This window comes from Ceratotherium simum, chromosome 33, assembly GCF_057802395.1.
Source record: "Ceratotherium simum simum isolate JZ-2026a chromosome 33, ASM5780239v1, whole genome shotgun sequence".
Taxonomy (NCBI): Eukaryota; Metazoa; Chordata; class Mammalia; order Perissodactyla; family Rhinocerotidae; genus Ceratotherium; species Ceratotherium simum.
The window spans coordinates 18,538,955-18,548,626 of record NC_141932.1 but is presented as its reverse complement, the minus strand read 5'-3'; the positions used below and the strand labels follow the sequence as shown (position 1 = coordinate 18,548,626).

At 54.0% G+C, this 9,672-nt stretch overlaps 1 protein-coding gene across 1 annotated transcript; it reads right to left on the bottom strand.

Annotated features, from left to right (window-relative positions):
* Window positions 1-296: 296 nt before the first annotated feature.
* On the bottom strand, window positions 297-8,239 carry LOC101400028 (CD177 antigen-like). The gene is made up of 9 exons (XM_014795049.2): window positions 8,188-8,239; window positions 7,970-8,113; window positions 7,517-7,702; window positions 7,127-7,246; window positions 6,809-6,925; window positions 2,403-2,543; window positions 1,371-1,556; window positions 1,101-1,232; window positions 297-839 (listed from the first exon to the last, which is right to left on the bottom strand). The coding sequence occupies exons 1-9, from the start codon at window positions 8,237-8,239 to the stop codon at window positions 580-582; spliced, it is 1,338 nt and encodes a 445-aa protein (XP_014650535.1). The 3' UTR covers window positions 297-579.
* Window positions 8,240-9,672: the final 1,433 nt, after the last annotated feature.

The window sequence follows — 9,672 nt, the reverse complement described above, 5'->3', positions numbered from 1 at the left end:
TGATAACAGACCCAATGATAACAGCCTCAGGAGACTGTGTAAACCCTCTTGTTTCTCTACTTCACGCAAGCTCATACGTCAAGATATTCACATGGGGCCAGCCCCTGGTGTGTGCTGGGATCCTGACTGCTAATTAGAAGCCTCATTGGTGGGAGTGCACCTTCACCTCTCAGGTCGTGGTGATGCCCAGATACCTCTGTCTGCAGCATCCTGAAGGCTCTGCTGCCACCGAGGCTGGAATGGAGACGTGCTCCAGACCAGTGAAGGATGGGCCTGAGATGGGGCATCTCTCACAGATTCCTCTCCTCCCTTGTGCCAGATTTCTGGGTGTCCTGCCCTCCCCTCACATAGAAAAGCCCAGCACTGGGAAAAAGCACAATGTCTTTATTATCAGACACATGTGGCCACTGCTTGAATGTCTACTCTCCCATAGGGCAAGTTCAGCTGCTCCAGGCCCTTCCATACGTTCTCATCAGGTCACAAAGTGTGTGTGGGTGTGCGTGGATGGTAACTCATGGAGAGGATGGAAAAATAATTTGGTGTTTGGTTATGAAGTCAGACAGAACGTTGGGTTTAGGGTCAGCAAGGTCTAAGAATCAAGGGTAATGGGGTCAACAGGGAGAGCACCCCACAACAAAGGGCTAGGGATAACCCCAGCCCCCCCACCAAAGCCACGTAGGAGGTAGGGGCAGCTTTGTCTTGAAGAGGAGGCTGATTCTCATTCTCATACCCAGAGTTCTCAATCACAGAGAAGACCCCAATATTCTTGGCATGATTCAACAAATACCTGGAAGGTTTGGCCATGCAGCCCTGAAGGTTCACTGAGGCAGACAGCCCACCTAGAGAGTGAAGACTGAGTCAGAGAGGAATCAAAGCACAGCACACTTAAATTCCGAAGACCCAGCATCCCGGACGCGCCCCCTCCCTCACTAGACCACGAGATCAGCCTCTCAGTCCCCTTCTTCCCTGGGACTAGACATTTGACCCCCCAGCTCCCTCCACCCTCACATCCATGAGTCAGGGCCTCAAGCAGCCTCCAACCTCAGGACCAGTGAATCTAGGCCCCTAACCGCTTCATCCTCGAGACCTGCAGCACTCACCTCCCCTGAGTCGAAAGGAACCCCGGTAACAACGAGTGGTGCCCTTAGGGCAGATAACATTTTCAGAGTTTTGTGCGAAGGATCCTAACTTCACAGAGACAGGACACTGCAGGTCTCCTGGTACAGGGGCAGCTGGGGAGCAGAGAGAAGGTTGGGGTACACAGCTCTGCTCTTCGCTGCAGCCACCCTCCTTGCGCCCTGGAAGCTCTTGTCTCCTGGGCCCCATCTCTCCGTGTCTCTGTCCCCATCCAGCCTGCTGGGATCCCACACCTTGACGAGGCAGGGCATCCAATAGGACGCTGCTGCTCTTGGCTCTGTTGCACCCGTTGGAGGAGCAGAACCGGGCATAGGAGGCGATGAGAATTCCGAGAGGCCCCGAGTGAATGGTGACAGTCGGGGAATTCTGTATCCTGATCTTGCTGCAGCCTCTGCTCCCCACTATGAGTGATCTGTGTCCTGAGGGGTGAGAGAGTGAGAGCGGGGCTGAGGGAGGGGAGACTCCATGGCAGGCAGGAGGCAGTGGTTCCCTGATGCTCAGCAGGCAGAGGGTGAGCGCAGGTTCCCTGAGTACAAAGAAGAGTACAGGTCACCTTGAATGTAGGCGAAGACTGGGGCCAGAGGCTGGGTCCTCCCCCAGCGCTGCCAACCCTCAGTTCTTGTGCCAACGTCACCTTCTCAACAGAGCCTCCCTTAGCATGCTTTACACGTTGCAACCTTCCCCTCACTTTCTCTCTCCCCTTTCCCTGAGGGATTTCTCTCCATATCTCATCTCCACACCCACATCTTCCTCCTTATTGTTGGGTTTTTTCTGTTTCCTCCCTTGCACGGAAAGCTGCACGAAGGCAGACACAATGGAATTGATGGATTTTAACTAGTATTTGGGTGGTGAACATGATGTAATCTATGCAGACCTAGAAGAATAATGATGTATACCTGAAATTTATACAATGTTATAAACCAATGTTACCAGAATAAGAAAAAAGAAAAAAGTGGGATCTATGGTGCCTGGCAAACAGCAGATGCTCGATAAACCTCAAATAAACCCATTGGGTCCCTCTGTGCCAGTTCTGTTCTCAGCCCTTTGCACGGGCTATCGAGTATATCCTCACGACCACCCAGCAAGGTAGGTACTGTTATTGCCCCCAGTTTTCAGAAGAGGAAACCAAGGCACAGAAAGAAGAAGAGTTGGGTTTAGAACTCCAGGTGTGAGGGTAATCAGGCGGGAAATTCAGGGACAGAATCCAGGGCGGGGAGGCCCAGGACCCAGCGCAGGGGCCTTACCCTCTGGCTCAGCCCACGCACCTACGTCTACGAGCAGAAGCGTCTCCTGACACATCTCCCCAATATCACATGTCTGGTAACCACCCTCGGTCCATTCGATGGGTGTCTGAGCCAAGTTTGGCAGTGTCGCGGACATGAGCCCTCGGTGACAGGTCAGAAGAGCTGTGGAGAAGGAATTACCAGGGTCTGGGTAAGCCAGGGAGCCAGCCGTGTCTGTCCCTCCAGGTCCCAGGCTTGGGAGTTGATCACATTCTTGAGTCACACTCCAGGTGACCTGGCCACAGAGTCCCTCAATCTCAGATTTAGAAGGGACCTGGGAAGTCAGCCCCACCTCCTTTCTTTACCGTAGTTTTGCTCAAATACCTGCAGGGACCTCTCTGAACACCCCAGAGGAAGGCTGCTCCTCCCTTTGGGAGGGAGAGAGATGGAGGGCTCTTCCTCAGCCTGAGCCAATCTCTGCTTCCCTCTCTGGGCCTCAAGGTCCTCATCTGGATAATGAGGAGGGTGGCGTGACATCATATATTTCTTTTCACTGAGAAACCACATGTTCTAAATAAAAAGACTCAAATACCTGGCATGCACTGATTATTTACTATGAGCCTGGCTGTGGTGATTTCTTTCCATGGAATAGCCCACTGAAGCCTCTCAAGTTGCTTACCACATCTGGACCACAATATTTCCCCACACCAAAGTAGGTGGTGTTATCATCATCGTCCCCATTTTCAAGATGGGAAACACAGGCAGAGGAGTCATTAAGCAGGTTGCTCAATGTCCCTCCACTAGTAATTGCCTGAGCTGGGCTCAGAACTCAGGCGTTCTGGCTCCTTGGGGTCGGTGATGGGGCAGACAGGGATTGATGACCGTCCTTGGCTACCTTGGCCCCGGTGGCCCTCAAGAGTCTAGTGTGAAAACCATGAGCCCAGACCTTCTCTTAAGGCCATCACATGATCAGCAGTGACGTGTCCCTTGAGGCAGAAACTCCTGGGCTGACCACGCAGCATCCACAGACACGGGTAACATTTATAACAGCCTCCACGAAGGAGAACCACTCATGTCCCCGCTTCACAGGCGACAAAATCGTGGCTCCTGCTGCCTCCTCCCAGCCTGGCCCCCGCTCTCCCACCCCCATCTTCCCTGCCTTGGTCAATGGCAGCTCCTTTCAGCAGTTGCTCAAGTCATTCTTGACAATCCCCTTTCTCTTACACCCCGTGTTGCACCCATCAGGAAATCCTGTTGGCTTAAGCTGCAAAATCCCCCAGAACCTGACCACGTCTCACCAGCTCTACTGCTTCCAAGACGCCCTTGGGTCTCACCTGCTTCCTCCTGAGTCTCCCTGGGGGTCCCCTCCCCGACTCCCACCTCCCCCTCACTCTATTCTCCACCCAACAGCCAGAGGATCCCCATAAAGGTAAGTCAATTCATGTCACTCCTCTGCTCAGAAGACTCCAGTAGGTCCCCATCCCACTCATAATAAAATTCTAAGGCCTTAAGTTGGCCCCAAAGGCTCTACGTGATCTGGCCTCCCCATCCCCTCTGTCTACATGTCCTGCTCTGCTCTCTGTTGATCACACTGCTGTAGCTACATTGGCCTCCAGGCCCCTCCTCGAACACGCAGCAGGCCTACACCCACCCCAGGGCCTTTGCATATGCTCCCCTGCTCCTGACTGTCTGCAATCATCACCTCCTTTTGGTGAAATAGGCTTTGGGTGAAAGAGGCTCAAAGATGTGGTGACCCTCAAAAGCTGGTTCAGTGGCAGAGCCCAGACAGTAGTCCACATCTCTCTGACTTGGACATTAAGATCTTAACTGCTTGCTCTCCTGACTTTGTCGACCCACGACTCTCACTGGGACCATCACCCAATTACTTAGGGGGCAGTCAAGTCTGTTCATGCTCCAGCCCTTTGGTTCGTCCTCAGCCTGGGTTCCTGCCGTGGCCCATCCTGGGCAGTATGTGCTCTAGCTCCCAGCCCTCTCCCACCCCCATGCCTTTGCAAGAGCTGTTCTCCTGCAAAGTCTCCTGCAAAGTCACTGGGAATGCCCTTCTCTCCTCCACTTCTTCCCTGACCTCTTGTGGTACCCAGCTTCTGAGGCCTGGTCTCCCTGATGCTCAGGAAATACTTGCTAAGCTGCTGAACTGAACTGAGCCAGGGAAGCCCAACACATCCTCCCAGATACGGCTCCAATGTCAAAAGCTAACAGAATATGGATATATGTTAGGAATATTCATTTTTGGCACAAAAGCTTTGTTTTATGTGGCATGTGTGTGGTTTGTGTAGCATATGAGTATCGTAAGTGTGTATGGGTGTAGTATGTGTGTGGGGGTATGGGGTTGAATGGGGTGTGTCATACGTGTATGGCATGTTTGTACATGTGTCTGTATGTGAGTGTGCATGGTATGTGATATGTGATGTGTGTATATGTGCAGTGATACAGTGTGTGTGTGAAGTATGTGGTATGTGTTTGCTGTGCAGGCAAAGTGTGGTGTGGGTTCTGTGTGTCTGTGTGTTGTTTGTGTGTGATATATGGTGTGTGTGGTGTGTGGTCTGTGGGTTGTGTGTGGTGTTTAGGGTTGGGGTGTGTGTGGAACATGTGAGCTGTACAGAGACATGTGTGTGGTATGGATGTGTGGTGTGTATGTGGCATGGTGTGTGTGTGTTGTGTGAGTGTGTGTGTGCGTGTGTGTAGCATGTGTTGCATCTGATGTGTTTCTGAAATGCCTTCTGGATTACCAATGTTGCTGGGCCCCAAGAGGAGGGCCAGACAATTAAACCAGCCTTAATCAGAAGGAGAGACTGAGACTCTGACTCTCCCTGCTCAACCTCTGGCCAGGGCTCCCCTGCCCTCAGGAGAAAGACCAAGCCCTCAGTCTGGCTTTGCAGGGACATCACCAGGCACCCCCCACCTCTCCCGTCCCCACCAATATCCATTCCTGAGACACGCCATGTCATTTGCTGCCTCCGTGGCCTTGCCCCAGCTGTTCCTTCTGCTTGGAGTGGCTCTCCCTTCATCACTCACACCCCCTCGTCTACCTGGAAACCCTGTAATCACCCCCAGTCCCGGCTGTAGGCTGTAGCCCATCCTCCTCATTAGCCGTCTCAGGCAGAGCTGAGGAAGCCTTCTTGACAACAGCAGGCTCACCCACCTCCAGGCCTTTGCACACGCTGTTCCCTCTGCCTGCTCGTGTCCTTTTCCTCTTCTACAAATAAACCGCAGCCCATCCCGAAGACACAGCTCACAGTCACCTCCTTGATGTGCCCTCCTTGACACCCACCCCCCAGGACATCAGTATCTTCCCTCCTCTGAGCCCCCAGACCCCTCCCCCACAGCCCTGTTCCCTCTGCTCTGTGATGTCCCCCCTCCCAGTCCTGGAGGCTCTTAGGGCAGGGGCGGAATCTGAGTCCCCTGGGGTCCCCAGGGAGACCTTGGAATCCTGCGTGAACTCACTTCAGCAAACAAATCCCGGGCACCCAACCCTAGCCAGCCCTTGTGCTGGCCAAGTCTGGAACCCTTGGTGTCAGTGACATCGGGCCCTGTCATCAGGCTCCCGGTCCAGCCAGAGGGATCCAAGCACAAAGAGGGATGTGTACTGAACTCACTCAACTCTCTCTTGAAGCTTTAGGGGTCAGGGTGCTGTAGAGAGACGAGGAAACTGAGGCTCAGACAGGGACGGAACTTCCCTCACTCTCCGAGGTCCCTTCTCCCCTCCCCGCCTGCAGTGGCCCTTCTCATTGAGACACTCCAGGCCCCTCTCAGTCAGCCCAGTGTGTGGCTTCCATGGGGAAGTGGGGACCCTCCCAGTGTCCCCGTTTGGCTGCTGCTTGCCCTGTCACACCTGGAGCACCCAGCAGGCCTGCTGGGTGCTCCAGGACCATGGGGGGGGGTGGGTGAGAGAGGGGTGGGGTGGTCGAGAGGAAGTGGGAGACCCAGGGTGACTCAAGGTCAGCGGTGTGGAGCTATGGAATTGGAAGCACTGAGTCCCTCCCAGCATGAAAACCAGTAGGCGCTCCTGCCCTCACTTCCACACCCAATGGGGAAAGTGGAATGCAAAGCATCCGCCCTCTCTGCCCCTCTGACCTTCCTCTCTGCTCTCTGGTTCCCCTCCTGCCTGGACAGGCCTCCCTGAGCTAGTCAGCCTTGCCTGGCATCAATTAAAGCACCTACCATTGGCTCTGGCCCTGCGTATCTGTCCCCTGGACCACGTGCCCTCTCTCTCCCCTGCGGCTACACACCTCTTACCGGCACCCCCACCGAAGTGCTTTCCAGGAGAATCTCTCCCTTTGCACACCCTGAGAGAGTAATAAACTCCTGAATGACTTGTGGGTGCTGGCTTTGGTGGGATGTGTTTGGATGTCCAACTTTCACAAGGGGCACTGTGCCCCAAGGCTGAAGTGCAGGGCACAGTCTCGTCTTCCACACGGGGGACTCACCTTTAGGATCGCAGTTCTCGCTCACAGTCAGGGCCCCGACTTTTTGAGTGTCATTAAGCAGGTTGCAGCCTGCTTGGGACGTGCAACCTTGGACTCTCAGATTGGTGGCGATGTCCCCTGTGGAAAGGACGAGAGCGCGAGAGAGGAAACACTGCCACTGGGACAATGCAAGCTTCAGGGAGAGGTGCAGCTCTAGGAAGCCAGGCCCACCTTCCTCCTGTCCCAGGCCTCTGCTACCCTCCCTCCCCAGAGACCCAGATCTTGGTCCTCAGACCTCCCCATTCAGTGCCCCACAGGCACCCTGCTGTCCCAGCTCACCTCCCCTGAAAAGGAGGATCCCGTTGTAGCAATGCATTATCCCAGCAGGGCAGGGCAGCTCTGTTGCAGACAGACAGCCTTCTGTGGACAAACAGACTGGACACCGCAGGGACCCTGGGACTGGGAGGTGAGAGAGAGGGGGAGGGAGGATGAGAGGGCTCTGCCTTCAGATCAGGTGGCTTCTCTCTGCCCCCCGCTTTTGCTCACCCCAGAAATCAACCTCCCCTGTCTCCCCCAGACATGCCCTCCTTGGGCTCCTCTCGTGCAGGCCCAGGGTGGGGGAAATTAAGGACAGTCCCTCTGTGCTCATCTCAATCCCCTCAGCCCTGTTGCTCCCCTCCTCCCCACACCCCTTTCCCCTCCTCCTACTCTCCCTCCTCCCTCACGTACCTGTGGGAGGGAGCCAGTCCCAGAGAGGGACTGTGTTGGGGACATCGTTGCATAAGTCCCTGTTGCGACACACGTGGGTGTAGGAGACGATGGAGACGCCCGGGCCTGCACTGTGCTGGGTGACGCGGGCCTCCTGATCTGCCTCCAGGGTGCAGCCCTTGCTGAGCACCAAATTCACTAGGGGTCCTAGACCAAGAGAGAGAGGGAGGCCAAGGTGGGGTCAGGACTCCAGGTCCTTGAGGGAGGGTCTGCATCGTGGCCTGGAGTGAGAGACTGGAGAGGCGGTGACAGGATACAGGACTGTGCCCCTGCTGGGGAAGGGACAGCTCCCTGTAGGAGGGCAGGGGTCTTCTGAGTTCCCAGACAGAATGCAGGTAGGACTGGGCAGGGGGAGGGATGTCTCTGCACAGGAGAGGGTGGGAGTCGGGCTTGGGGATACAGGGCCCTTCTCACCATTCTCAATGAGCATCATTGTGTCTTGGCAACCCCAGCCGTCCTCACAGGTTTGCTTGTTAGTCACTGTCCAGTGGAGCGGCATTTCCGATACATTCTTCACAGCCTGAGCTCTCCACGACTGACAGGTCAGGGCCTGCACTCCTGCAACAAGAAGAGCAAATCCATCTCAGCCCATCCTCCCGGGAAACCCCACCCAGGTTGGGGTCCTCACTCACCTGGCAGCAGGAGGGTGATGCCCTGGAGGGCCAGCAGGAGGGCAGGGCTCATGGTGAGGGCAGCTGTAACTCTCTCGTTCCTGCTCTTTCTCCCAGGACACGGAGACCGTTTATATCTCGCCCCATTCAAGGCAGCCCAGGAAGGGGGTGGGGAGGGGAGGGCCTTGCTAGAGGAGGCCTGGGCCCACCTTCTGAGTTTCAAGGCTAAAAAGCCTAGGAATGTGAATCCTCTGTCCTCCTTCAGATCCAAGAGTCCAAGACCGCAAACACATCCTCCCTCAGACCCAGGAGTCCAGGCCTCCAACTCCCTCAAAAGTTAGAGACTGAGGCACGCTGGCCCACAGGCCCCATTGGTCCAGCTCTTTCCTCCTGAAACCAGCTATGTGGGTCTCCACCCCCACCCTGTTTCAGGGTAGTTTGGGAAGGTGGTTTCCTCATCTCTCATGGCAACCTGGTCACCTTCAGGCCCCAGGTGGGGAAATGGCCCAACTGCATGTGAGGACATTGTGCAGTGGGTATTGGCCAGTCCCATGTTCTCTCTATCCTAACCTCTGCCCCCACGGATTCCTACTTCTCTTTTCTTTCTCTTTCCTTCCTACATTGCTTTACTTTTTATTCCCTTTTTCACAACATTCCCTCATGCTTTTCTTCCTCTTTTATTCTCTCCCCTCCCAGCACAACATGGGCCCTAAAGCCTCCATTTCTTGCCACCCAGGAGGGAGCTAAGGTATGTCAGGGTGACCGGCTGGAAACTGAATATCTATGGGGGAATTAGGATATTCTTTGACAAAGCAAAGTTTCTTTGCCAGAAACAGATGGGAACAGTGGTGTGCTAGAAAACCAGCTTTTAAGAAAAACAGCATCAACAAAACCTGCCTTGTACTGTTGGCCCATTTCTGTGGTGTAAATACTTCTAGCACATCTGATCTTAAGCTACCAACAGCTTGACAAACAGCTCAAAAAATTCCTAAATATTTAACAATTGGCTTTTGCAAGCCTGTGCCAATCAGCTCTAGCACACTGGGTAGGAGAGAGACAGGAAAGATTGAGGGGTATCTGTCAGTGATTGCAGAGGCTCGATGTGGGTGTCTGATAAGCAGAGAGGAAAGAGAGAAAAGAGAGGATGAAAAACTATAGAAGAGAAAGAGCAATGACTGTGTACCTCCCCATTGTATATCTATTTTTGACACCTTTATGTATTCTATTTTTATTTGTGTTGGCAAGTTTAAAATTTGACATCTAGGCGGAGACATGTTTCTCTCATCTCCCATTATGTCTACACCACTACTGTGGCATACTGTATATACTCAATAAATATTTATTGAGTGAATGAATAAATGAATGAATGGAGAGGGGAACATGGGAACGGAGCCATCAGTACATTTGTGTGGGTTGTGCCCTGTAGAAACACCATCCTTCCCCAACAGTTTACATTGTTGCCGTCTGGAAAGGTGCCCTCTGGAGTTGTGTGTGGCCTCATACAGT

Excerpts from the sequence above, each read along its gene's own strand:
- LOC101400028 (XM_014795049.2), bottom strand. The coding sequence starts at position 8,239 with ATGAGCCCTGCCCTCCTGCTGGCCCTCCAGGGCATCACCCTCCTGCTG. Across the intron at positions 1,557-2,402 it reads GCTTCTGCTCGTAGACGTAG|GACACAGATCACTCATAGTG; the intron begins GTGCGTGGGCTG and ends CTCACCCCTCAG. Across the intron at positions 840-1,100 it reads TTCCTTTCGACTCAGGGGAG|GTGGGCTGTCTGCCTCAGTG; the intron begins GTGAGTGCTGCA and ends TTCACTCTCTAG.